The sequence below is a fragment of the Monomorium pharaonis genome, chromosome 6 (assembly GCF_013373865.1).
Source record: "Monomorium pharaonis isolate MP-MQ-018 chromosome 6, ASM1337386v2, whole genome shotgun sequence".
Taxonomy (NCBI): Eukaryota; Metazoa; Arthropoda; class Insecta; order Hymenoptera; family Formicidae; genus Monomorium; species Monomorium pharaonis.
In genome coordinates, this window is record NC_050472.1 from 3,152,645 (window position 1) to 3,179,441 (window position 26,797).

A 26,797-nucleotide genomic window follows, 5' to 3' on the forward strand; every position below is an offset into this window, starting at 1 on the left:
TAATTTCATGAAATATGCTGTTAATTATATTTACGTTTATCATATTTAATGTATATAAACTGTAAATTTATACTATATTCTATTTCAATTATTATAAATTATTATAAGTATATAGGAGTGTTAATAAGGAAACGAGGATAGAGAGGCTTTTGCTGCAGATTTCATTTCAAATTCTTGCGTTTAATGTTCCCGTTTAAATATTGCAAATATTCATACAATGTTTTGACAACTGATTGTACACAAGGTTTTCTCGGATGAGTTGAAACAAAACTCCCTGTGACACGCTCGAATGTATGGAAATAGCTAAATGCATGGAAATTGCGGTATACCGTTCCCTCCTCCAAAGACGGATGACAATTAAAAGTGATTATTTCTCGCATTTACGCCTGTCCTGTCTACCTCGTAACAACCAACCGAACGAATTCACTTGCGCGTTCGTTACGTAACGTAGAACTCGATATAAATAGATATTCCGAATGTTGATCAATGTAAGCTCGAGCGATTCTTTTTTATGCATCCTGTATAAAAATATCGCTTCTGAGAGTCGAGAAATTTCTCTCTCGCAAGGACTAAAGCAATCTACGATTCACAATCGTAAAGAAAAAAAAAGAGAGAAAACAATAAGCTCAGAGACGGTCGCATTTCCCGAAGAAGTGATCGAAAGAAGAGGAAACGGTCGTTAATAATTACAGTCGGTGAGAAATGATCGCGCAAACGCGTACGTAAAGCAAATAGAAGAGATTTCGGCAGCCTCTTTGTTACGCGTTATATGCAAAAATAGACTTTACTATTACCCTCTTGCGCTGATGAGGAACGACGAGAGAAACCGTCCGCGGTTGAAGAAATCGCGATCGAACTACCCCGCGTTTCGTTTTCTCCTTCTTCTTTTCTGCTTCTCTGAAAAATTACACGATTGCGTTTACGCGATCTCTATTAACATCGTGATGAGAGATTTTCACTCGTGGAAACCTGTTTCTATTTGGCCCGAGGCTCTAGTCGCCGAAGTGGGAAGTATCGCTGCTTCGGTCATGTTTCATCATGAATTGTCGTTTATGCGAACGAACGCCGCACCGTTGTGTATTCTCCAACAGCGGATATATAATTATTATTGTCTATGTAAATGTGTACGTGTATGCGTGTATACATATATGGGTATATTTATAGATTCTACAAAAAAACGCATCTCGCATGCTCAGATATCACTCTTGGCTTGGTCGCTTTTTAATCGCGATTTTACACAAATGAGGAATCGCCGCTCGCGAGGGCTTGCGCGAACGACTTCCGACCACGAAGGTGTGACAATTTGCGGAAGCACATTCGCAGACGATAGATATGTCGAGCTGCGTTTTAACAGTATTTTTTTTTTCTCGAACTGTATACCACCAGTGTCCTCTCCTCTCTTTCCATAGAATCGCTCCCGCAAAATGAAATCGCACGTTTCGTGACGAATATCTTCGATATCGCAACGCAAAGCAGACGCATCGAGAGTGAAACGCATATCGTTTAAACTAACATTGCTCGTTTGATTGGAATTTTATGGTCAATATATAAAGGACGGCGTACAAATAGATGAATACACGTAGATGTACTACAATTCTAGGTGCGACGTGGAAAGTAACAGAGATGTGATGCAGAAGAAATACTTTTGTGCTTGTATGATCGGAGATGCGAGGTGTTTTATAAACACAGTGCAGTCCCGGCAAGAAACGAATTCGCATACGCTTGATCTAAAAGCTTTACACAATCGTAAAGTTGCATAAATTATACAAATAGCTCCCGGCATATCGCGCATTTACAGTATATCGATTGTAAATCAGTCTAAAGCAACTTGAGCCGTTGTAAAAATCGCTAATCCGCCGTAACTTACCGCGATATAAATAATATTCTACTCAATAAATATAGCTAATAAATATCTAATAAATATCAATAACTCTGTACAAATAATAATACTCAGATTATAAATGCTAAAAGCAGAGACTCATGTAGGCTATATGAATAAAACACTCAAAGAGAAAATGTCTGATTCTAAGGTATTAAAATGTTTTATAAATATAACATTTTAATATCCTAAAATTAAGCACTTTTTTTTAGTAAAGTTGCGACAAAAATCGTGTCCTTTTGCATATCATAGGAGTGGACACAATTAATGCGATATCGGAGAGAAAAATCATAGCAATTGGGATGATTCCCCTTAAATTATGTTATCCATATCCGTACAAATGTTTCAGTACAAATGATACTATTATACATTGCCGTATCGTAATAGAGACTTATGAAATTGGTGGGTTATGAAATCCGCTAGAACTTATAGATTGCTTATTGTATAGTCCTAAGGTATTGTTATGCGTTAAGATTTTTTTTTATCGGTATCAGATATTGCGTGTAACTTGGTGTTAACCGTTTAGCCTCCTAAAAAATTTGTGTGTACACATTGTATATGATTCTTTGAATCTTCTCCGTCCCACCACCGCGTATTACTTCCTCGACACAAATGGTTCACACATAATCGTAGTAACATTTCAAAAGCCTATTTGGTCGCAAACGACTTGTCAACAACATATCTAACATCCTAAGAATGGCGTAATATTAAACATCTCTTTCTCTGCACTGTTTATACAGAGATTAGTTTGCAGAAGCATCAATCTAACGTTTCTTTTATCACACTTTTTTTCTCTCTTCGAGGGTCCCTTCGAGGATCTATCGTTGCGAATATTTTATATTTCAACTCCCGGAAGCAACCTCGGTAAACGAAATACTCTCAAAAGCTCGCAAAAACTGCGCTAAATTGTACTATTCGGTTGTGAACGATGCTAAGGCTCTATCTAAGAACTCTAAAGCCAACATATAATGATACACAACTGACGCGATCGACGTAATGTGGCTGACGTGATCAACGCGATTCAATTACTCGTGACGCTGCATATACCGAGTAAGGATAAGATCATTTATCGGGCTCATGCCTCAGCTGGCAAAGATAGTTCACGCGTATCGTCGACAGAATGCTATGGACGAAAATATCACGCGCGTCTTTTTTTTATAATAATATTAAACTTTGGAATAAGTGCGTACAGCCGTGTATTTGATTACTCGGGTCGCAAGTGAAAACTACCATTTACAGAATTACGCTTACATACTTCTTAATGCAGATTCTTCTTATAACGAATTATAAGTAATCGAACGCGAGATCGATTTAACGCGTGCGATTTAACATCAGAATCGCCTTCTCCATGTTGACTATAGTGTGTGCATTGTTATTCAGAAATTATAATGATCGATACGAGAGTAGTCTCGTAATTCATTGTGCGCGTGCACGTACATACATATCCCGGCTTAAGTCACCGCTACATTTTGTACAATTCAGTAAACATCATGCTTGAGAACAAGTTCGTACTGCAATTGTTATGAAACGTGAAGCTTCTTGCTCCGTCTTATCTCGTATTGCGCATAGTATAAAATTTTCGTGAACGTAAAGATTCTGTCCAACTTAACGTTCTTCGTATCACAAATGCAAAAGCGTCACCCAACAAGGCTCGTATATGTCGGTAATTGCATAAGAAAGGTACACAAAATGATGCAACTCATCATCTCGTTTAAATACTGTAAAAGATTTCCAAAAACCGTCCATCACTTAGAAAAAATTCTTGATACCGTTCCCAAACGGTGAATGTCCCTCGACTGCAGCACTCTCCAGAGACGAGAAGCAAAGATCTAACACACTAGTGGGCCTTCTAGTGTGTTAGTCGCCTGTTTCATATGGTCTCTTGACTGTTCACCGATTGCGAACTACGTGACGTTTTTCGACTGATCGGTTCTAGATATGCCGCGGGCGCCCAGCCCTCCACGCCACTGCCGATCAGTTTGACGAACCACCAGCCAGCGCAACCGACTTTGAGAAGCTCCAAGGTATCACCTTCGCGCATCGTGACTTCTGACTGTCCTACCGCGCAATAATCAGCTAACGCCACGTACCTTCCACCCTACAATCGTGAGACATATAAATACATTTATTTATTAATATACACATAGAATTCAGATATTGTATTGTAAAATTGAAAAATTTTTTTAAATTTCCATTTTGCTTTAAAATCTGCTCAATAATATTGAAAACCTATAAACTCGATATTTCATAAAGGAAAGACTTACGGGTGCCGGTCCCGAACTGTCGCCAAAGGCATCTTCTTCGTCCGTATTGCTATTTTCCGAACTCCACGCCACATCTTCTTCCGTGGACTGCGACACGTCGGTCATGTGAGAAATGACACTGTTGCTATCGACGGATAGTGTTCGTAGAGATCCCGATAAACTACCTTGAGCTTCCCATGAGATAGTTTGCCGCAATGGCCTTTGAAAAAAGAAAAAACAATGATAGATATTCTAAGAGAGAAATTTTATGAGTAATTCAACAACAATCACGTACTTATGATTAGATTTTCCAAGAGCCGAATTCTGTTTGCCTTTAAGTTCAGCTAGCTGGGACATTAAAACACCTTTAATCTGACGCACCCAGGACTGTTTCACTTCGATGTTTGGCGCTTGTATCGTATGCACCTCTGCCCTACCCTGCAACCATATCTCGAATCGTCTAGCGTCGCCTTTCACCGACTCCGTCAAACCAACTTGTGACATCTGCATTAAACAGAATTAGGGATAAATTGTCTAAATATGCCTAAATAAAAAGAGATACTTTTAAGATTAAAAAATACCTTTAAATATCTTTTAAAATGATACGTAGCCTTGTCGTGGGCTTGAGGCTTGCTGTGCTTACAAAATATCAGTGCCTTCTCGTATAAGAAAATATGTCGTTGAGATGGTTTCAATCGTAACAATCGCTCCCGTTTACTGCTGCTCCAAACACTAAACGAGCCTTGTAACAATAATTCACCCTGTGCACTCAGATCGCCCTACACATACAGAGATGCGAGATATAATAGGAAATAAGATATGATAAATCGCGAGAAATAAAGCCAATGAAGATGCTTACTCCAAAACCCGTTATCGCAGTTTGATGCATACTGTCATTAACGCACTTCAATACAACTAGCATGCAATCCAGTGCCTCCTGCAACTCGGTGCAGCACGAGGGTTCATCGCTATATTTTAACAAATCCTTCAACAATAACTGGTACTTGGTAATTCGCTGAACGGGCTTGAGAAGGTAGGCAGCGAGCGGCAACTTGTGGCCAAGTTTCTGCTGACAGGCTGCGAGAAACTGCGGCTCGCTCTGTATCTGTTCGCGCAATCTCTCAGATCGCGGAATGTTTTGACAATAATAACTGTACAATCTAAAGAACATCTCACGCTAGAAATATATGTAGAATTAATATTTTTAAGCGGATATGGCATGTATATACATAAGTATATTGTGCACTCACCCTTTGAACAAAACACAAAGCGACAAGCTCAGTATTCGAAATGCAATTCTCCAAGTCCCTTAGAAACGTCTCCCTATGAAAAATATAAATATCCTCTAAATTTCCAAACAACACGTCCGCTTTGCCAACTAGTGCCGCGGGTATCAAATGAGCCATCGCTTCATTCGTCATTTCCATCTTGTAGCCTTTAACAATCGAGCCGAGTTCGGCGACGTAGATTCGTTCAGTTTCCACGAGCTCTGCCAGGACGTGGCCGCGTTTCAAACGCAAAGCTTCGACGTCCCGAGGTTCACTTTCAGGCGATGAAGACTCCCCCTCTATAGGACCCATCTCCATCTTAAGTTGAGAAACAAATAGAAAATTTATATACACAATATCAAAAATTTATCAAATAAAATAAAAATAACATATTAGGTAATTTTTCAAGTACATATCAGCTATGTCAACCATATCAGTGGGAAAGAAAATTTACCTTTGGCATAGTATTAGCTTTCTTGAGGATTCTGCCGGACTTTACGGTTTGAGGCAGTGATTGTAAGGGTTTGACTGGTTCTGGAGTAACAGTTTGTACTGGCCTGGCTGGTTTGATCAGCTGCTGTTTTAGTGCCATTATTCTTTTGTCGCACATTAACGATACATCTTCTATCCTTTGTAAAACCTACGAAATATTTCGGATTGAAATGTGCATCACATAATTGGAAATGTCTCCAGAAATACGCACCTGTGTGATGAGTGCTTTAGTTTCCGGCATTACAGAATCCTGGAATATACATCGGGGATGATGAAACTCCTCCGCGGCTTCGATCAACTGCTGCAATTCTTGAAGTGCCTGATCCGGCGGTGTGGTGCTGTTCTGCGACGCTAACAATTCTATCCCTCGCGTGCACCAAGTGTTAGCCTAATCGATTAAGCAAAAGTTAACTCTCTAATGGCGAATCGACCGAGAACAAATAGATTTGAAACGTGAGCTAGACGTACTTTATCTATACGCTCCATAAGTTCCCTACACTTGGTCAGCATGTGCAATCGTCTTTCCAGCCTTTGACTCAGAATGGTACAGACTCTCTGCAACTCCACGCATTTCGGTTCCACAACGTCCGCTGGGCACTGATGCCTGCCGGACAATAACTGTTGACCAGCAGATATCACCTCCTCCGCGTGATCTATGTCTCCCTACAAACACATGTAATTATATTTATGCACGATAACGCGATCAAGTGTTGAAATATATAATATATATAAATGAAGTGCTACGAACAATCATGGCATGTTTCTTAGTCTCATGAAATCGTCTAAAAAAAAAATTTCTTGTGAAAGAAAAAAAAAACACTATTATATGCGTGCAGAGATCGAAAAATCATAATTATAGTCACATTCTCAAAAGTTCATCGTGCCAATGATCGGGCATGAATTTAATCTCCACCGGTTTTTTGATAACTTATGCGTGCATTTCAACTAAAAGGAATGAGAGAAAACGAAATAAGATATGAGCGATAAATGATGTATAATTAAAATTTAATTCATGTAGCGCCTACAAAATACTTGTCGAAACGTAACGCTCTCTATGATTCCAAGACATTGATAGGTATATGTAATACGTAGATGCTAAGATATATCAAAATCATTATGTCTCAAAATATATAAACTCTATTATGGAATATAATACATGTATTTTGTTAAGTGGACTGCTTACCAAGACCCAAATCCACATGGTATGCAACAAATAGGACTATCGACAAAATGAGGAAAGCGGTGCAAAGTAACATTTGTGCATGATGTGCATGATTATATATGTTACTGATGATAATCATGTTCAAACCAGAATTTACGTGTTACATATAAACATGATGAGAGATATTTAAGTAATAAATTCGTTCTTAACGTAATTCGCAAATATAATTACTGTTGCATTTATCTCATTCCAGAATTTATAAGAGATGATACAGTTTCACAATGAATAATAAAATGAATAATAAAAATACTGGTTTGAATAGTGCATTTTAGTGCTTTGAGTGCAACATGTACATTCTGAAACCTAAAGTTAGCAATGTTGTTAAATTGCTTTCACTTTAGTCACATCGTATAATCACATTATTTTCATATAATATGAGAAGTCTTTATATTTCAATTATTTTATATACTTTTCATCTTTATAACTTTGTAACTCTATTTAAAAATTCAGAACTTCTGGACTTTTGTTAGGCATTTTACTAATAAAATTATCAAGTATATTAATTCGATATATTGTTGTTGTAGAGAAAGTATTAATTTAAAAAGTTGCCACGTACTCTGCATATTCGCTGAAATGCAGACGTATCGTGCAACAATTGCTCCACTCTTGCTTGAGTTTCGCCGACCTCTGTCATTTCTTCCGCCGTTTTTAGATGTTGATCTAACGTTGCTTGCAACTCCCGAAAATCTTGCTCGAATTGCCGCAAGGCTAGACAATGTCTCAAACGTGAGCTGTGATGCGACCAAAACAGGTCGAAAGTTCGCTCAGTTTCCTCCAACTGAACGAGTAATCTAAAATTGAATTAAAATATTAAAAAACTACGGTACACTCGACATATTGCAATAGTTAAAGAATTTATAAATCGCTTATTTTATTTTCTTGTTAGAGTTTCTTATTATTTTTCTCTATTAGATTAATTAACTCGAGCGAAACGTAATGACTTATAACACATACAACTATTTCGTTGAATTTATTATTAATTATTGAATTTTTTACATTACCTCTCTACTGCAGCAACATTTCCTAATCTGTCGGCCGTTCCTTTTCCAGTTAGCTGCCGTACACTGTCTAAAAGAGCTTCTCCGTGCCTGGCAGCGCTGAGTATTTCCTCTTTCAACTCGTTATACTCAGCTTGTTGCTGCGACAACAATGTTGTTGTAGCGATAGTATTATTAGGAAATTCCACTTCGGCCAAACGTCGCGTGAAAGAATCTAACGCAAGGGACACATCCTGCGTCATCGATGAAAATTTTTCCAAACTCTGCACAGAGAGATTAACACAAAAATTAATGAATACAGAATGCATAAGTTAACTCTACTCAGTATCGCTCAATTTATTTGACATATTTACAATTCTGTTCTGTATCCAAGTGTGATGGCAATACGGCAAATCACCACCAAGTGCTTCAGTGAGCTGTTCCGTCTCTATGAATTCGTGCAGCTCGGCGACGTTAGCTAAGAATATAACTCTGAACTTGAAATCCTCTCGGAATAATTTGTTCGACACTTCCGAAATGGCCTTTTGTAAAAATCCGACGGGTCGTAGAACGTAAGCGACGTGTACCAAACCAGGAAAAAATGCCTGGAAAGAAAAACATGGTGCCTCCGATAAAAACAATATCTTTCAATTTCATACTATATTTCTAAACAAATAAATTCTGGATTATTACGCAACACGATGAATTACAATTACAGAACACTTACAGAAATTTTTAGAAGCACTGTCTTCACTGAATTCCACTTATCGTTTCTCCGATCGATTATTAAATGAAACCCGAGATCTGCTTCTTGCAACCTAAGCGAAAAAATTTAAAATAATAAAAACAATTTTAATATAATTTAATTTAATCGTACAGATCGCATGAAAAGAGAAAATCATGCCTAAAATAAATGTGTTAAATTAATCAACTGTATCCTTACGTTGGCACAGAGGTAAGATATAGCATGAGACGCTGATAGTCCGAATCAGTTAAGTTATGAAAATTGCCATTGTCTGGAAATGTGATTATGGGACATCCTTCTCGTGTTTTTCCTCCTAAAAGAATACACGAGAAAAAAATTGTTTAAAAACGTGCATCTTGACAGAGGCTAAAATCTCAGATTTCAGCTTAAAACGTTAAATATTTACCAGTAACAATAGCATACTGTGCTTGGAGAAGGTCTGCAACGTCTCGAACTGCCAAGTCTCCATTTTCTATCTCGCCTGTCATACTCTCTACATCTTCTGAAATCAAATACATCACCGTTCCCATTAACATATATAATTTTTTTACAATATATACTACATTTATAACGTTGCTTATTTGAATTAACCATCAGCGATAAATCACATTAAGAAAAAAATTTTATAACATTTAAATATACGTTGTTTTATTTTAAAAATATAGAAATTAAAATTTAAAAATTACTTAAACCAGTGTACCGTTAAAAGTTAATTAGAAATCATTGCTTATTTATTTTCATATATTTAGATATTTGTAGCATGCAACATTATGCATATATGTACATATTTATAGTATAAATCCTTTTGAATATTTTTAACTTAACTGCAGCGGTAGAAATTTTTACCATGTTTTTATTCTTCGATTAAAATTAAAACCGTATGTTTAAATTATTTTGGAAAATACTACACTTCAGTAAGTGTCAGTATTATCCAATCACACTAAAAAACTCAAGTGACCTAACGATTTCGGTTGACACTCTATTATGCAATGTTTACTGTAAGTGCACGGCTCAAATCTCGCTGGTGTACTGAATGCCAGTACCTGATCAGAGGTTGCACTCACATGACCTTGCTGCTACCACCGAGCTGAAACAGTTCCCTGCAGTACCCACAATATTGCTGATATAACTGTAAACCAAGAGGCTCTCAAACGGGAACTATATCCTTAATTATGCCAAGAATCTCGAAAGACGAGATAGGTAATTTCTAACTACTTGATATACTTTAGAAAATACCCAGTCGCGCAACAGTTTAATGCATCTCTTATATACTTAAATAAGAAATAAAATTTCATGTAAAAGTCATTCGAAGAGAACGAAATCCATTATTTTTTATGTTAATACCTTTTTTATATAGCATTTCTAATGTTATCAGATTTCTATGACAATTGCAACTAGATTTCTATGACAATTGTAACTAGATTTCTACGACATTTTATATATTATTCAATAATTAAATGTAGGTTTTTATCTGATAGTTGTGTGTGATTAATCTAAACTCCGTTTTGTCTTGTATAAGAATGAGCATCAAATACATGCTTTACCACATATATGCTGCAAACGGAATGTGTAAATTATGTACGTAATATTTGTATTTAATAGATTAGAAGGAAAGTTCGCGTTTGTACGAATTGAGAAACACTGTAACTGCTACTATAGTTACTTGATTTCCATGTCTGGAATTCAAGGAAGATAAGAAATATTGGGATATTTGGGATTCTATATCTTTGAACATCAAATTATTGAACTTTTCGTATATATCAAAATAATATTATAAAGGATGATATAAAAAATAAATTATAGTCATGTATTTCCAAAGAAAAAACTTTTATTATATGAAATAAGATAGACTATATATTTTTAACAAATATATAATTTATGTAATTAACATTCTCGTCGCTTCTATTATAATAGAAGTATCTTATTTATGAGAATATATTATCTACAAACATTTGGCTAAATGCTTTTTATTGGTCATAGAAATATTCCAATGTGCAACACTGTTGTTACATCCAAATTTTTGATGATGAAGAGAACATAACTTATTTATTCAATAAAGTAGTACAAGTTATATTTTAATAAATCTGCACTTAGAAAACAGCAGCACAATAAGTTATGTTCTTTTACACATTTGCACGAATATGCACACAAGCGCGAGCATACATGCACAGACACACAGAATTATTTTTAAACAAGTACAAGAAATTAAAGAAAATATTCTTTGACTTATTTTAGAAAAAGTTTTATGTGAATTTTAATTGCTTCATATATATATATATATATATATATATATATATATATATATATATATATACAGGGTATCACAGTTAAGAAAAAAAAATAAAAATTTCAAAAATCTAAAGAAAGCTTAAAGATATTTTATTCAAATATGGTATTCGTAACCTGAATTATGTAATATATTAAAAATTATTTTCTAATTTCGATGAAATATTTTTACATCAATCGGACATGTATATGAATAATCATATTAAGTTTTTAATGAAGCAATTCAGGACATGATTATAATAGCGTTTTTTTCCAAAATAAGACAAGAAATATTCTTTTCATTTTTTTGTACTTATTTAGGAATAACTCTGTGTTAAAGTTTCTATGAAAATCCAAGAACACTCTGCATATATCTCTACTGTTCTGTTGGGTTTGACAAAATGTGTATGTGTATGTGAGTGTGTGTATTTTATTTTAAAACTTTTCTCTAGTATTTTTGACAACCTTATTAATGTTTTTTAACTGTACAATTTTTATTTTTTAGAGTTTTTTTATCATATTCCCGAAATAATATGATCGTATAAATTCGAACAGAACAGTAGGAATATTACTAAATTCTCAATTTAATTAAATACAGGACAAAGAGCATTGGAGAAATTATAGCCTTGCTGAGTAGGCATATATCACATTCGTCTGTTCACAAACATCTCATTTTGTATAAAACTATTTTCATATTTTGTTCTTACAGTCTTCCACGTTATATCGTTTTCGTTTTCGGTAATGTGATAGCGGGACTATTAATTATCAGCCCGCGTGTAGTAACCTGGTAACTCACAGTGCAGTCTTGCAATTTTCTGATAGGCGTCAATATGTAGGTCTCGTTTTGTCCTAAATCGCCGGTTATCACCAGCGGCAGTATCGTGCTACCTTTCGGAGCTTCTGCAGGTTCCGAATTGGGTGATCTACGTTGGCCCGTATCGTCCCTCGCGTCGGATTCGACCGTACAATGATTCTGCTCAGTCTTTCTCATGATAAACTCAAGTTTCGCGAACTTCACCTGCGGAAACTGCACCTTCATGAATCGCCGAAACGTCGAGTAGCCCATATTCTTGACGTTGGGCGACACCTTCTTGCAGTACTGCATGTACAGGTCGTGCACGGTTTTCCGCGTGACGTCCGGAGGCAGATGCAGCGGCGCGTTTTTCACGAGCTTGGTCTTCTGCTTCGTCTCCTGCACCTCGATAAAGTTCTTCAGGAACTCCGTCGCAATTTTGTATATATCCAGTGAGAACGTGTTATGTGGCACCTTGCCGTGATTACCATGCACGCGCGGCGTCACGCCATGTGTTATCAGGTGCTTCCGGATCCGTTTGATCTGGTAATGCGTACAGTTCTCCAAGTACAAGAAAGCGTCCAAGCACACCCTGCGACCTTGGTAGACGTACTGCGCGCGCAGTCTGCGTCGCTCAGTGTGCCGGGCGGTCTGATAGGGATCTGTCAAACAGGCCATCGTCACGCCCATCAAATACATGTCATGCTCGGCCTTAGTCAACTCCGCGATGTTCAGCCTATGCCGATAGACTACTTCAGGATTCAGATCCTTGAAGCATTGATCGTCGCATTCGCAACCCCTCTTGAAGCGTTCCAGTACCTGGGCCGGACTGTCCTCCAGCTTCGTAGGATCGTAACTTGTCTGACCTACATTCCGAGCTTTCTTTGTCTTGACCTTCAGGACAGTCTTCTTTGGTCTGCTGGTGGGAACGCTCTTACGTTCCTCATGTTTCTACAATAAAAATCAACTGTTTTAAAATCCATTTTAAATTGCAAAAAATTGCTTGATGAAACTAAATAAATGCGATAAGATGAGTTATATCAAATTAAAAAAAAAAGAAAATTATATGACAAAATAATAGATACAACGTAATGATTAAAAATTTTACCTTGTTCTCCAAGTTTGTTACTTCCGATTCCCTTACTGCTTTACTTTTAACAGCAGCTTGCGTATTAGCTTTCATTTTTCCTTTATTGTCTTCCGTCACTGGCTCCATGTTGTATCTCGATTCGTACGGTAGCTTCCTGTCATGACAAGATAATCTTATAACATAGTATATCTTATAATTGTCGGATAAAATAATTATTCAATATAATCACACAAGTAATTGGTGACAAAAATTGCAGAAGCGAAACAAGATCCGAAAGAATACTGTTATACGTAAGACAAATTTATTTGGTGGAACTTAATAATTTTACAAGCTTTTAATTTTTCCTCTTTCTTTAAATTATATGTATATATAATTTAAAATTAAAAGATTAACACTTAAATATTATAAAAATTAAAAGCTTGTAAATTATTAAGTTCCAAAACATAAATTTGTTTTACGTATAACAGTATATATATATATATATTTTTTTTAAATCCATTTTGAATGTAGAAAATGTGCAAAAATGTGGAATGGCATTAAAAAAAACGAACGCCCATATGTTCAGCTCTGTCCAGCTGCGCCTTCTGCACTCGGGACGAGGCAAGCGCGTACGCACGATCCGAAGCAAGGAAGAAAACTCCAAATTGGGTATACAAGATGCAGGAAGGTCAAATTTTACGGATGCGCTTCCCTCGATCGCGCGTTATGTACCCCGTGAAAAATGCGAACGGGATTCACGGCGAGCGAGGCACGTCGTGCGAGAGTGCAGAAAGTGCAGCGTGCGAGCCGAGGGACGGCGACCCTAAGGTCGAGAATCGCTGATCGCGCCCCTCGGTCACCAACTTTCGTCCCTACGTCGGCTACGTCGACGCATCTACTCACCGTGGTTCGACGGGGTGTCGCGAGTCCCACGGCTCGGACGGGCCGTCCGACGGTTCGACGGACGTCAGGACGACGAGACGGCACCCACGCGAACTCGATTTCGCTGCGCGCAGCGAAGAATCGCACCGTAATTCACCAGCCAGCACTCCCGACGATATGGCGAACGCCTGGTGTGTGTGTTGCACGCGGCGGGAGGGAGAAGACAACTCTCTCAGGGCTGCGATGTGAGAGCGCAGCACCCCGTTACCTCCTCCCGTTCCATTATCGCGCGTCGCGATAAAAAGTTTATCGTGAGCGCGTCTGCGGGTTTTTCCTAGTGAAAAGTTTTCTCGGGATTCGAGTTTTCCACGAATTGAAACATCTTTCAGAGGTATTAAGAAAGCCTACATCTTTTCTTAGAATTTTATATGTAAATTATGAAATAGTCTAAGATTTCTATAATTTATAAGATTTTTCTGATTTTTTAGTTTCTTGTAATTAAAAAATAAATACTTAAATTTATCAATGTTATAACATTTTATCAGAAATCTTAAGATATTTTTTAGAATTTTAGAATTTATATGTTTGAAGAATTCTAGGAAAGATTTCTCAACATTTCTGAAAAGTGCTCCAATTTGTATTTTAAAAAGTGAGAAATTTTCTAAAAAATTATAAAATTGTATTGAAATTCTGAAATTTACATAAAAATTCTAAAGAATTATATGAAAAACTCTCAAAGAAATTTTCACCCGGATAGTGAATAAAGTTTAACTATTTTAATCGGTAGATTTGGTATAAATTGACGCAACTTCCGTCAAGATAAAACTTGAAAATTCCATTTACATCGAATATAGGAGTAAAAAACAAAGTTGATAATTCAGATATTTACATGTGTCTTATGAATGTTTCGTATATATGAAAGATTTGACAAAAGCGAATAAGACTCGTTTTCTTCTTTTCATTCCGCGGAAGATTTAACAGAAAAAGTATTCGCATCGCGGAACATATAACTTTAATTCAACCCACGTCGAGATTCGTTCCCCGGAAGTAGTTCGCACACGTGATATCGACGGTGTCGCGCTGTGTCGTAGGCACCGAGGTAGAAGTTCACCGACGTTCATTCCCGTCGGAAGAAAGAGGAGGGGGAAGGGAAAAAGGCTTCCCGATTCTCCGCTCCAAACAGAGGCGGAAGTGCACGGATTATTGATTGACGGCGGCAAGGTGCGGATACAGCCCTGGCACTCAACCTCCACCCTCCCCCTCCCCGCGCTGCAGCGCTCCGACGCGAGCGAGGGGAGAGCGCCACCCCGGAGAGACTGCATGCATGCACAATGCGCAGCGCGCCGAGACGGCGAGCACGCTCCAAATAGCATGCATCGGGGAGCGAGTTCCTTCGACGACGTAACTCGGTGAGAACGGCGAAATCCTATCGATCCTCCTATCGTTTCGTCGCTTCGATTTTATTTCAATATGAATAGAATCGAATCGGATGAGATTTGGCTCAATTCGAATTTGAATCCAAACTATTCGAAAATTCCCAAGATCATATTTAAATGTGCGACTCTACATCGTGCAATATTAATTTTCTTATACGTAGAAAAATTTTTCTTTACAGCCCGCAAGTCTATAAAACTTTAAGCTAATAATAACTATATTGTTAATTAAAATGTTACGACTCAACGATTCGATTCGAATAAAATATTATCGATTCGGTTTTATTCGAGCAAAGGAATAAAATACTATTCACCGTCAAGAAATGATTCGCACATCTAGATCAAACGTTCGTTTCGCGCGGTCGGCGGATCGGTTCTCCCCCTTATCGATTCTTTCTTCTTTCTAGAAAATTACGAAGAGAAATTTCACGTACGATTCTGGAGGGTTGACTGGGATTGTAGTTGGAAAGAGAGAGAGAGAGAGAGAGAGAGAGACCTTGCATTGGCGTTTCGCTCCATCGTGGCTTCACCTGCCAAGGTCGGACGGGAAACCGCGGGAGGGAACGAATCGCGACGACTTCTGCGATAGCGCCTCTTATCGCAGAGCGTGTCGAGAACAATCAAGTTCCCGGTTCCGCGCTTAAATCACGTGGAATTCGTTTCTCCGCCTCACGAAGGAAATCGAGATACGGCGAGCTTTGGCTATCTGTACTTTCAAAATACGCGTTTACTTTCCGATAAGGATTATAGATAAGGCTATTTTCACGACGCGTGTCCTTCAATCGGTACTTTTGTTTGGTCGTTTAGTGGCCAAAACAGCCGAACAATTTTACTTTCTCGTAGAATATCTTAAAATTGAAGAGAAGTCAAAAAGTAATAAGTAAATCGAATTTTTATTTTGACTTAATGTTCCTAATTAAAGTATTAAATTACCAGGATTCAAAATATATTTTGAATTAATTTGTTATGTGACGAACGTATGATGAATTTGCAGATATATGAACTTATAAATTATTTAAAATAAGTGATACTTATTTAATTCAAATATAAAATACATTTTTCTGTGTGTGTACAAAAGTTTGTTTCAAGTCAATCCTACTTGTTTCAAGTAAATAATGAATGTATTTCAAGACTATTCAGCACGGAGGCATTCTTTGCAAAGGCCGTTACTTGAAAGAAAGATTTCTTAAAAATGAGAAACCGCTTTTCTCAGCATGAGAATAAATTTTTCTGTGTCTGTACATCTGTTATTAATTATTTTTTGTTTCTTTTCTCTTACACGAATCACGAGAAGTGACGGGAAACAGGAGCGGACAGCACGTTAAACGAACAATACGCCACAAAGACAAAGCCGGCGATAAGTTTGTACGCGAATATGGTATTCCATTTTATTATATACAAAACTCGCGCCGAGTTTCCGCGCGCCGCGAACGATGCACATTGTTCATACGATGGAACGTGAGTCAAACCTGCGCATTTGGTCGAGCAGTGCTGATGGCAGGGACAATTGCAGGTATGCAGCGACTTTCGGCGGAGAATCATCTTGGCTCGCCTGGGTCCGGTGCCTGCTTATTGTATTGTCACGAAACGTTGCGACTTGCACAATGAAGCACCGGTTGTACAATCAACGTGGCACCCGATGCGGAGAATCGTCGACCAGGCTCTCTACAGCTCGTTCCACAAGTTCGATTCAAATTCGCCGCGCACTTGAACTGATTAACTGCAAGGACTCTCGTCCTCGTGTGTGTGGAGCTGTCTTTAACACGTTGTACAATACTACCGCGACGAGATAGGTTGGAGAATAATCGTTGGAGAATAATCTTCGAAAGCGCTTGGACTCTCCGCCCAGAGGCGGAGGAAATTGCGATCTCAATCTCGTTATCTCAATTTGAACAAAGCGCCGCGATCGGTATACAACAACTTCCGATCCAGATCTCTCCTCGGCGTAAGAAAAATAGAAGTCCAACGTATGTAGGAATCTCAAGCGGAGATTACACGATCAGGAATGTCCGCAGCCTCGCAATTTAGCAAAATGAAAGCCTCCGCGTCGTGGCCTGCATCTCGAGTAACTCTGTGAACATCACCGCTTCGGCGTTATGCAACGAAAATTGGTACACGATACTCCCTGCGAACAACGGACTGACGCACGACGGTGGCAGCAGAAGTTCGCTCGCGGTAGCTGGAGTTATCGCCGCGAGCGTAATTAAACGTTGCGCGATAACATCGGGCTATTCTGACGATCGACGAGCTATGCAAGTAGGCTGAGGACTCTTCTACAGGCGTTCTCAAATCTGGCAGAGCGCGGGAGTTATTTCCCCTTCCCGAAATTTAAAAGACGTTTCAGACGACGGCGACGGTCATCAGCTGATAATGCACGGTTCGCTGTGTTTATCGGCAATTTTCGTATTACGTATGCGTCATTGTCATTGTCGTTTCCATCCTCTCCGCTCAAACGCGACGTTGCGAGTGACCTCGAAATGTTTGTCCCGTTTGTATTCGAATGTGATGCGCGCCGTAATTTTGCAGAACAATACATATTAGCGGGAATCACCCATTAGAAAGTAACGTCAAATGGAGGATATAAAAATAAATCTTTGTTACCTTAATTAAATCGAGAAGATATTACACATAAAAATATAAGTTTTATATCTTTTATATCAAGTAAAAAAAGAACACACACATTGCACAGCAAACACCGTTTCATAAACCAGCCACTCGTCTACTTGTTATGTTAATGATTTAGACTACGTTCTTTTAAAACGTTGACTCGACAGATGTAGAGGCAAAGTCATGTATTTGCGGAGTCATTACTTTTGCACGATCAGTTATACCTGTCGTGTGCGCGCGTTACTCCGGAGAGCATTAATATCTCATCGGCGGCGGTGAGGCTGCGGGAGATTTTCTCTGGCGCCTCTGGCGCGCGCGAAACAATAGGACAGTTCTATCACCGTTCTATTCACAGTCAATTACGTCTATCAGGTCCCGCGAGACGACGACGACGACGACGACGACGACGGTCGGTCGTCACGTACGTTTTACGCTCGGCAGTTACGCCACGAGGATGCGCCGGTCACGTTGCACACGATTGCACGCGCTATATGCAGTCGACGGGACGGCTTCATCAAAGTTGCATGAGGGTTCTTTTTGATCGATAACCGACGTACTCGCGTCCGGCAACCCTTCCGCGAAGGGACGCCTCCGCGCTGACTCTTTGTTGCACGGTATTGTTGGCGAGAAAGTAACGCGGTATCGAATTAATAATCGATGAGCCGAGCTCGAATCTAAATTTATCACTGGCAAATTAATTTGAGATACTTACTTCAATGAGCGTAAACAGCGACATATGCGGAACAAAAATAGATAGACGAAATAATATCGATGAGGTTTTTCGATCGAGATTTTATTATTACACTGAGAAAAAAAATATAGTTAATTTGACAACATTTTCCAACTAAATTAAAATTTTGTCGGTTCAAGAATCTATGCATTTAACGTAAATGCACATATTTATATTCAAGTATTTATACAGTTAATTAAAATATATAAATACTTGAATAAACAAAATTTAATGCAGTTGGAAAATTTAGTCAAATTGACACTTGTCTCAGTGTAGAAAGTGTCAATAGTTAATATTTGTTTTGATATTTTGAAAATTACCATGCAACATCCCGAATTGGAGCAATAATTCTCGAGCGGCTTAATCCGCGAAGATTTACGACGACTGTTTCTGAAGAAACATCAGCAGAGTTGAGAATTGAGAAATATTAGAGTGCGATAGCGCGTTGACGGCGGAACACTAGTTCTAAAACGTAAAATATTATACACAGGGCGGGAGAGACATTTCCGCCCCTCCTTTTATCGCGCGCTATTTCCACTTATTATCACACTCACGAGATTTCGCCGCGGTTAACTTTTATCGCGCTCGAGAGATTTGCCAGCCGGTTCGTTCCACGAGGATTATTACTCTGGCGAATAATTGCAGCAATCACCCAAATCTAGCGACCATCCATCCATCTAGATTCGCTCACGTCGCACCCCACCTCTCTTTCTCTCCCCCTCTATCTCCTCGTGTCTCTGGGACATGACGTTCTCTATACACCCGGCTTGTTGATAAAGCGTGTTATGTTATCAATCACTAGACGATGTTCAGTGGTCGATACCGTGATGAGACGAGTTTACCATCGATGTTACAGCTTGTTTCAAAATTACTACTATTATCGGTACGATTACAATGTCGTGCGGATTTTAAAAGAGAATTTTGATAAGAATGGAAACATACTCCGCGATTAAAATTATTGCCTCGAGACTTGAATAGCTTTCAAGAAGCTTTGAATAGAAGTTAATAATATCTTCGGATGAATAACGTTAATGGATAACGTTAATTAATTTATTTTTATTTTTGATCCCGTGCACGTAACAATAGAGATAAAGATTCGGAGTCGCTTTACACAACTTTCGCATAAATTGTTTGCATCCATTACAGATAAACGTAAAATGAAATCAGAAATCTAAACAATCGTTCTAATCTCGGAATATCACAGTTGTACTATACACTATTACAACACTTCCAGGTGATGTACGTTGCATAAAGGAAGCTCGCGTCGGTAATTGAAGCACGACGTGTGGGAAATCCTTTCGCGCGCGCGTGTTTTCCGTCGATTACAATCTCGCCTCCAATTTACCATCAAGCCTCATAAATTCCGGATCCCGGCAACACTTTCCCACGTATTCCCGCGCGCTGCCAGATATCCTATATGTACATCGCGCTCCCGTTAAATCCGACCGCGATCGCGACTCACTCACCACAACCCCACGACGACGACGACGACGACGACGATTCTCCGCGTCGGATCTATTTTCGTCGTTGCGGAGGAAACGATCCCTCGGGGCAACGTCGACGCGACGATGACGACGACGGCCTCTCTCTCGCACGTGGTTAGATTATCGCTCACGATACGTGTAACGCACGTTGACAGGCGAATTAAGGACGCGGTCGCACGTATGTCAGTGATGTGTGTACGACACTCCGTCCGACACACCGGCGTCTCGTGCGCGCGCGAGCGAGCGGATCCGCGCGCGGAACGCGTCGCACACGCACACGCCCGCGTGCGAGATCGATAGAACCCGTCGCCGCTGACGACGGCGACTCCCCGCTGCCGCCGGCGATATGCACTCTCCGCCACCGGCTCTCACGCACTTCCTCGCGCGAGTACGTACGCGAGAATGCGACGAGCGGGATCGCGAGCGCGGATTCCCGCTAGCTCACGCGAAAACGAGGAAGCGCTGGAACGTAGCAACGAGACGCGTCATCGTCGGGGATGGACGGACGGACGGACGGACGGAAAGCCGCGGGTTCCGGGTGGTTCCGCCGGTGCGTCGCGATGCGGCGGCGCCATAACGCGGCGTCGCCGCAGGGACGAAACGATCATCCCTCGGGCCTTCGACGTCCTCGACGGTGGTTGCGATGGGGGATATTTTTTGGGAGAAAAGCCTATAGATGAAATTGGCCGTCAAATTGACGAAACTTGGGAATTCCGTTCGACAGCTAATCATTAAGTTGCCGACATTCATATGAGTTTTCTAATTAGAATGACGAATCACTCGAACTTAGATATGTTCGATTTTCACTCTTTCAAAGTAATGTTTCACTCTAGGAAATTTAGAGAGTATACAGTTTCCTACGTGCATAATTCTTTTTTTCCGGAGTTTAACAAGAGCGAACTACTTCACGCCCCGTTCTCGGGCGGGGACCAAGCTACACCCGTCCTGGCCACGATCCTGATCGGCGGGGGGAGGTGAGAAACCGTGGGGAGTCACCAATGGCGAGCGAGCCGAGTCGTCGTGGCGGGGACGGGCGCACGTGACTCGCGGCGTGTCGCGGCGCTGTCAAAGTCGACGGACGATATCACGCATATCTGCACAAGTTATCTCTTCGGAGACCTATTTACTTTCGGACGCGACTGAGAGCCGAGTGTTCCATTTATTGGGAAATTTTACCCGACAGGTATCCGTTATCATTATTTATTTAGAATGGAAGACAAGGATAGACACACGTTTACCTGATGGATAAGTTTACCAATAAGTTGGAACGATCGGTCCTTTCGTCGTTAATTCATATGGTGAGGAGCTCTCGTAATTTTCGCGCTTCTCCCGACGCCGCGCCGCTGGAATGCGAATGAACGGATTAGCTCCGTGCACCTTTCTCGGATTAGTACGCGAGAAGGAGATTTTTTTCATGCGATACAGAATGATTGACTCGGGCGTGAGTAATAAGCGGTGAATAACGGGGAATGAGGTCTCACGTGGCACGTAATTCTTATTGATGTCACGAAAAATTCAACACATAAGGCAACAAAATTCTTGAAATTTTGCGAAAAAGATTAAAAAATTTGTCTTTAAAAAATTGTCTAAGCAGGTCTAAGCAGATTTTTAATCTTTCGAACAAAAGTGTATTTTTATGTGCATCCTAAAATTTTATAGATTATAAATTAACACATATGTGTACGTAAATTAAAAATTGTTAATCTCTGATAATTGTGTATAAAACTAAAACAATCGCCGCGACTTAAAACTTTTGTATTTACGAGAATCATTTGCCGTTATTAAATAAATAATAAGCTTATTACAATAGCGTACACAATTCACCGAACGGGAACAAAGATCTGAGCGGGATTTGCATAAAACGCAGATCAGGCGGCTGACGTCACCGAAATAATAAGGCGCTACGAAGTATTATAATCACAAAGTGAACGCGCGGAATGCGGCGGCGTTTACATAGGTAGGAGGTATTTCGCGGGACGATGTTGCTCGATTATTCGCTCCATCGGACGGGAAATTGATTTTACGTTCTCGTCAAACGGCCACACGTAATTCGCACGTGAGAGAAAGAGAGAGAGAGAAAAAATTCACGAGAGGCACTTTGTGACGCCAATTAATACTCGCTGGCTGATTAATAACACCGCTCGAGAAAGCGTTATTCGTCGAGGAAGCAATTATTCCAATGAGAAAAGAGAGAAGAACGACGGAATATCGATGGATCATTAACGAGTAGAACGCGCCGCGTTCTCGATTAATTGCTTGGTTGATACGCGAATAAAAGAACCCGGCGAGTCCCATTGTTTGTAGATCAATAATAAACGCGCGTGTCTGCATGACGAATTCCGCAAATAAATCCGCAATCCATTGTGCATCGGTCGTCGCTTAATCGAGAATGAAAACCCCGGAGGGGGAAAAAAAAACCGCGGGAGAAAAAAGGACGGAACAACAGCGAGAATCGATGAAGAGATCCGGCGAGCAAATCGGGAGGAAATTTAATCGTCGTTTAAAGGCAAGGTGATAGAAGCAATTTTTACGCGCGTACTCCTCCCCTTAATTATTCGCATACCGCCGAATAAAATCGATGAGCGGATACCCTTCTCCGTGGCGACCTCGATTCGTACCGTTTTATCGGGAGAAAGAAACTCCCTCGAACGTGCCGTGATTTTTTTTTTTGTTGACAACAATATTTTGGCGCGTCCGGAGGAATTCTCGAGCGACGGACGAGTGTACCGGGGGATCGATACGAGTCACGCGCATTATTTTATTTTTATTTTTTTTTTCAAGGGACAAGAGTACGAAGGACCTCCCTCGCGTGCCGCTGCGGTTTTCACATCCATCAAAAATCGTCTGCACTCGACGTCACGAACGAATACGGGGATAAACGAAGAGGGCGGTTTGTCGGCCGGCGCCGGCGGCGACACCGGACTTAAATTGAAAATTTAATCACGGAGCCCACTTCAATCGTGCCCCAGTAGATAAACAAAACAGAAGAGTCTCGCCCGACCGCGCGCTGTAATTAAATCTCCGTTGAACCACCGAAGATGTGGGAGGGGGACGGGGGCGAACGGAGAACATCCCCCGAGGGGCCCTGCCGGACCTTCCCCGTTCGTCTCCGCCTTTTGCGCTTTTTGCACGCGAAATTGAAACGAAAGAGAAACGCATTCGTCGCCGGGGGAGGGAAACGTAGAAATATAATACATATATGTGTTTGTACATAAGCAATCGAAATGAGAGCGACGACTTAATATAACTCCGCGCATGACGTCAAAACTCAAACATCAAGGGTCGCGAAGTCTCCCGTTGGCGTATACCACGTAACCAACACTCTCGCACACGTGTGTACTAAAACTTACTTACACGTGCGGCGGAGTAACGATCTGTCACGCACAAAATTAATCGCGCCAGGCAGACGCGCGAGTTTCGGGAGCACACGTCGCGAAGAGAGACCGCGAGTCCCATCCATCCCTTCTAATCTCCCCTCTCGATCCCGCGCAACTCCGTTTCGCGACCTACCGATGTCGTAACTTACATCCCGTCACGGGAAGCGACGTAAATCCGAGGTGCACGTCCGATCGTGGAATCCCTCCGGGTTTCCCGCGACCGCGACGAGGGAGGACCCCGACAATGCGCTTCCGCGTTTCGGTCAGCGATCCCTCCGAGTTTATTTACAGCCGCGGAGTGTTTACCGTCCTGACTTACGATTGTATCATTCGTCGGAAGAGAGAGAAACAGAGAGAGAGAGAGAGAGAGAGAGAGAGAGCGCGCATTTCCTCTCTGTCCCCGCTCTTCCCGGTGGTCACGTCCCCGTTCCCCCGAGGGGCGGACGACGTGAACATTGGATCGAACGTGGACTCATCGACTTACCGGCCTCGAGCAGCTCCAGGTCCAGGTTACCGCTACGGCTGCGACTGATGCTGCTGCTGCAGGCGTTGTAGCTGCCGGCGCGCTGGTGATGAGCGGCGGTCTCCTCCATCGCCCGGGAGGCGCTGCGCTTGAACTGCTCGAGGAAGCTGTCGATCTGGTTCTCGATGCTGGTGGGCGAGCTCGCCATCCTGTCGTCCCGAGCGCGCGCACCACCCGTCGGCAGTCCTTACTCGCGACTGGAGCCACGCGCCCGAGGCTGATCTCCTCGTCCGGGCGACGACGAGACGACGGTTAGGCGAAGGCGGAAAGAGAGAAGAGAGAGAGAGAGAGAGAGAAGAAATGACAGACGGGAACAGGTGGACAGATCGAGAGAGACGGACAGAATCACGCGACCACCAGCGGGGGGGCTACATCGTAGAATCGCCGCGAGCGAGCGCGCGTCTCACGCATTTGTTCGTCCTCGTCCGCGTCTGTCCGCGTCCTCCGTCGCTGTCGTTGGTTGTCGTCGTCGTCGTCGTCGTCTTCCTCGACTCTCCCCCGGGCGGGTTAACGGCGCGAACGCTGCCCGGCCCCTGACGCACCTAGTCCCGCCGTACGCCGCATGTCTACCGCCCGATCCCCCGCTGCGGCGTTCCGCGCTGGTGCGATGCGGCGCTCGGAAAACACCGGAACCGAAACGACGCAATCGCGCCGCCGTCGCCGCCGCCGCCGCGTCGTTCTCGTCGGCAGGTGTCGCGACGTGGACTCGCCGTGGCCGAGAGAGTCGAGATAGAAAGAGAGATAGATAGATAGAGAAAGAGAGTTGCTCGAAGCTGCGCGACCCGACCAGCGCGAACTCACCTGACCTCCCCGCGACCCGCGACCCTTGGCTATTGGACGAGCGCGAGGGGATGAGCGGGGGTGGGGCGTCGATCGGCCGGGTAATAATCCCTATTAGCGCGTTCCCGATTGCGCAGCTGACACGGCAACGCGCAGCGAGAGATTAGAGGAAGAATAATGCAAGTTTCCGCGGATAGCCGAATATCTGTCGGAAGGAAATTCATGTATGCTTGCCGCCCGAATCTTGTCAACGGAATACTAGTCGAAATATCGTAGAAAAAGAAAAAAAATGGCTTTTACGGAAATTTGTCGATTTATAGTACTAGCTGTATTATGTATTTATTTTAAATATTAACATATAGCACTAAACATTAAAAACGTGCAAATCAATGTTTTTTTTTACGCCGAATTAAGACTGAAATACAGTTTTGTCCGAATCAAATCGAATCATTTATATCTCTTTATTGAAGATATGATTATAGTATTGAGTTGGATTATAATAGATAATAAAAAAAGATTATACTGTATGAGGAAAAATAATATTTATTGTACATGCATGATGTAAAATCACTTTAAATATGATTTATGAGATTGCCAATGTGATTTGCATTAAACATTATTGCTTATTAAGTGGATTCATATTTGAATAGTTCGCATATCTCTGATTGTTATTACTTGTAATATTTAAGATAAGTTTGAAATTAGTATAATAGTAAATTGACAAATTTCTGTAAAGACAGAATGACACAACTATGAAATAAAATATAATATTTAAATGTTTACAAAGAGAAAAAGAAAAGGCAGATCCCATTCAATATTCTCTGACAGTTTCTTGTCAGATTACATCATTTAACGATAATCTACCTCAACATTTTGTGCAAACTGCTAGTGTTTAACTAAATGTTTTGCTTATTGAGCTTCTTTCATTGCATTTTATAAAATGTTACAGAATAATTTTTTAATTAATCTGATAAGTCTATGGATACATTCTCGTATCTCGTGCTCTCAATGACAAACGCGAACGTATTCAATTTTCCAATTCAATTATCAATTCGGTGATGTAACGATTTTTTTCAGCACTACGACTGACGACGTCGACGTAACAACTTCATTGGTTTTTTTTAAGTTCAGAGCTATTGACGTAACACTACGTCCGCTCGCGAACTGAAGCCGATAAGAATTCCGCTACTATATAACCAACAGAGTGTTTTTATTTTTTGTCCGTCAATTAACCCGCATCAAAAGATTATCCCGAGTAAGAGACTGTCGATATCTCTTCTATACGATTTCGGTGCCTTCGCGAACGTATGCCTCGCGACGATTTAGCTATTTTATTTATTTCGCCCTCGTTTACCTTCCCTCTATTTTTCTAACTCATTTTCATAACTTTTTCTACTCATCAATAATACTTTTAGGCGGATTTATTAATTCATCGACTGTTCAATCGCACTATGAGCAAATACAACTATGTTTTGTGTATTTGCGCATGATGCGATTGTTCAAACGATGAATTAAGAAACTTCGATTCGAAATGGTCAAACGAGAAAAGAGAATAGCAATATTTACGGTCACGGGGAAAGGTCGAGAAGAGCACGGAGAGATGGAGATACGCGGACATTAGCAAAGAACAGGGAATTTGATGCTCGGCAGTAGATGAGAGGGAACGAGAGTCGCGATTCGAGAACAATGAGGGTGAACATTAGAGAATATGCAATTAATTTCTGATAGCATAAAGCATTAAACTGCATCTTATCATATAACAAACTATGTCGAAAAAAGCACTGCTGAGAAACTTGAAGAAACATTTTTATTTAAATTTTGAATAATTTCATTAAAATTGATAAAATTAATAATAATAAATTCTCTTTAGCGCAATTATTTACCAAATTTTTGACAGATATATTATAAATTCTAACATAATTAATAACAATTAATATAAGTGATCGCTAAGGTATGGTAAGGTATGATATGGTAAGGTATGATAACCACAAAGCGGTTGATAAGCAAATTAAAATGCATAACACTTGA

At 40.7% G+C, this 26,797-nt stretch overlaps 2 protein-coding genes and 1 long non-coding RNA gene across 5 annotated transcripts; 1 reads left to right on the forward strand and 2 right to left on the reverse strand.

Annotated features, from left to right (window-relative positions):
* Positions 1-159: 159 nt before the first annotated feature.
* Positions 160-25,067, reverse strand: LOC105834821 (guanine nucleotide exchange factor DBS). 3 transcript variants are annotated; one of them, XM_036287900.1, is made up of 17 exons: positions 20,072-24,089; positions 16,738-17,339; positions 9,233-9,328; positions 9,025-9,139; positions 8,809-8,899; positions 8,456-8,686; positions 8,106-8,365; positions 7,661-7,895; positions 6,351-6,545; positions 6,094-6,270; positions 5,845-6,030; positions 5,373-5,708; positions 4,982-5,299; positions 4,704-4,901; positions 4,418-4,626; positions 4,144-4,342; positions 160-3,977 (listed from the first exon to the last, which is right to left on the reverse strand). In XM_036287900.1, the coding sequence occupies exons 2-17, from the start codon at positions 16,808-16,810 to the stop codon at positions 3,750-3,752; spliced, it is 3,147 nt and encodes a 1,048-aa protein (XP_036143793.1). In that variant the 5' UTR covers positions 16,811-17,339; positions 20,072-24,089; the 3' UTR covers positions 160-3,749. The 3 variants fall into 3 exon arrangements, with proteins under 3 accessions (XP_036143793.1, XP_012533052.2, XP_036143794.1); XM_012677598.3 differs by lacking the exon at positions 16,738-17,339 and having other exon boundaries at positions 23,951-25,067; XM_036287901.1 differs by lacking the exon at positions 16,738-17,339 and having other exon boundaries at positions 18,926-24,089.
* On the reverse strand, positions 11,388-12,979 carry LOC105834822. Its single transcript, XM_036287902.1, has one exon. The coding sequence runs from the start codon at positions 12,581-12,583 to the stop codon at positions 11,810-11,812; it is 774 nt and encodes a 257-aa protein (XP_036143795.1). The 5' UTR covers positions 12,584-12,979; the 3' UTR covers positions 11,388-11,809.
* LOC114254473 lies at positions 14,176-16,340 on the forward strand. Its single transcript, XR_003625858.2, has 2 exons — positions 14,176-15,244; positions 15,676-16,340. It is a non-coding gene; the product is annotated as an uncharacterized LOC114254473 (long non-coding RNA).
* Positions 25,068-26,797: the final 1,730 nt, after the last annotated feature.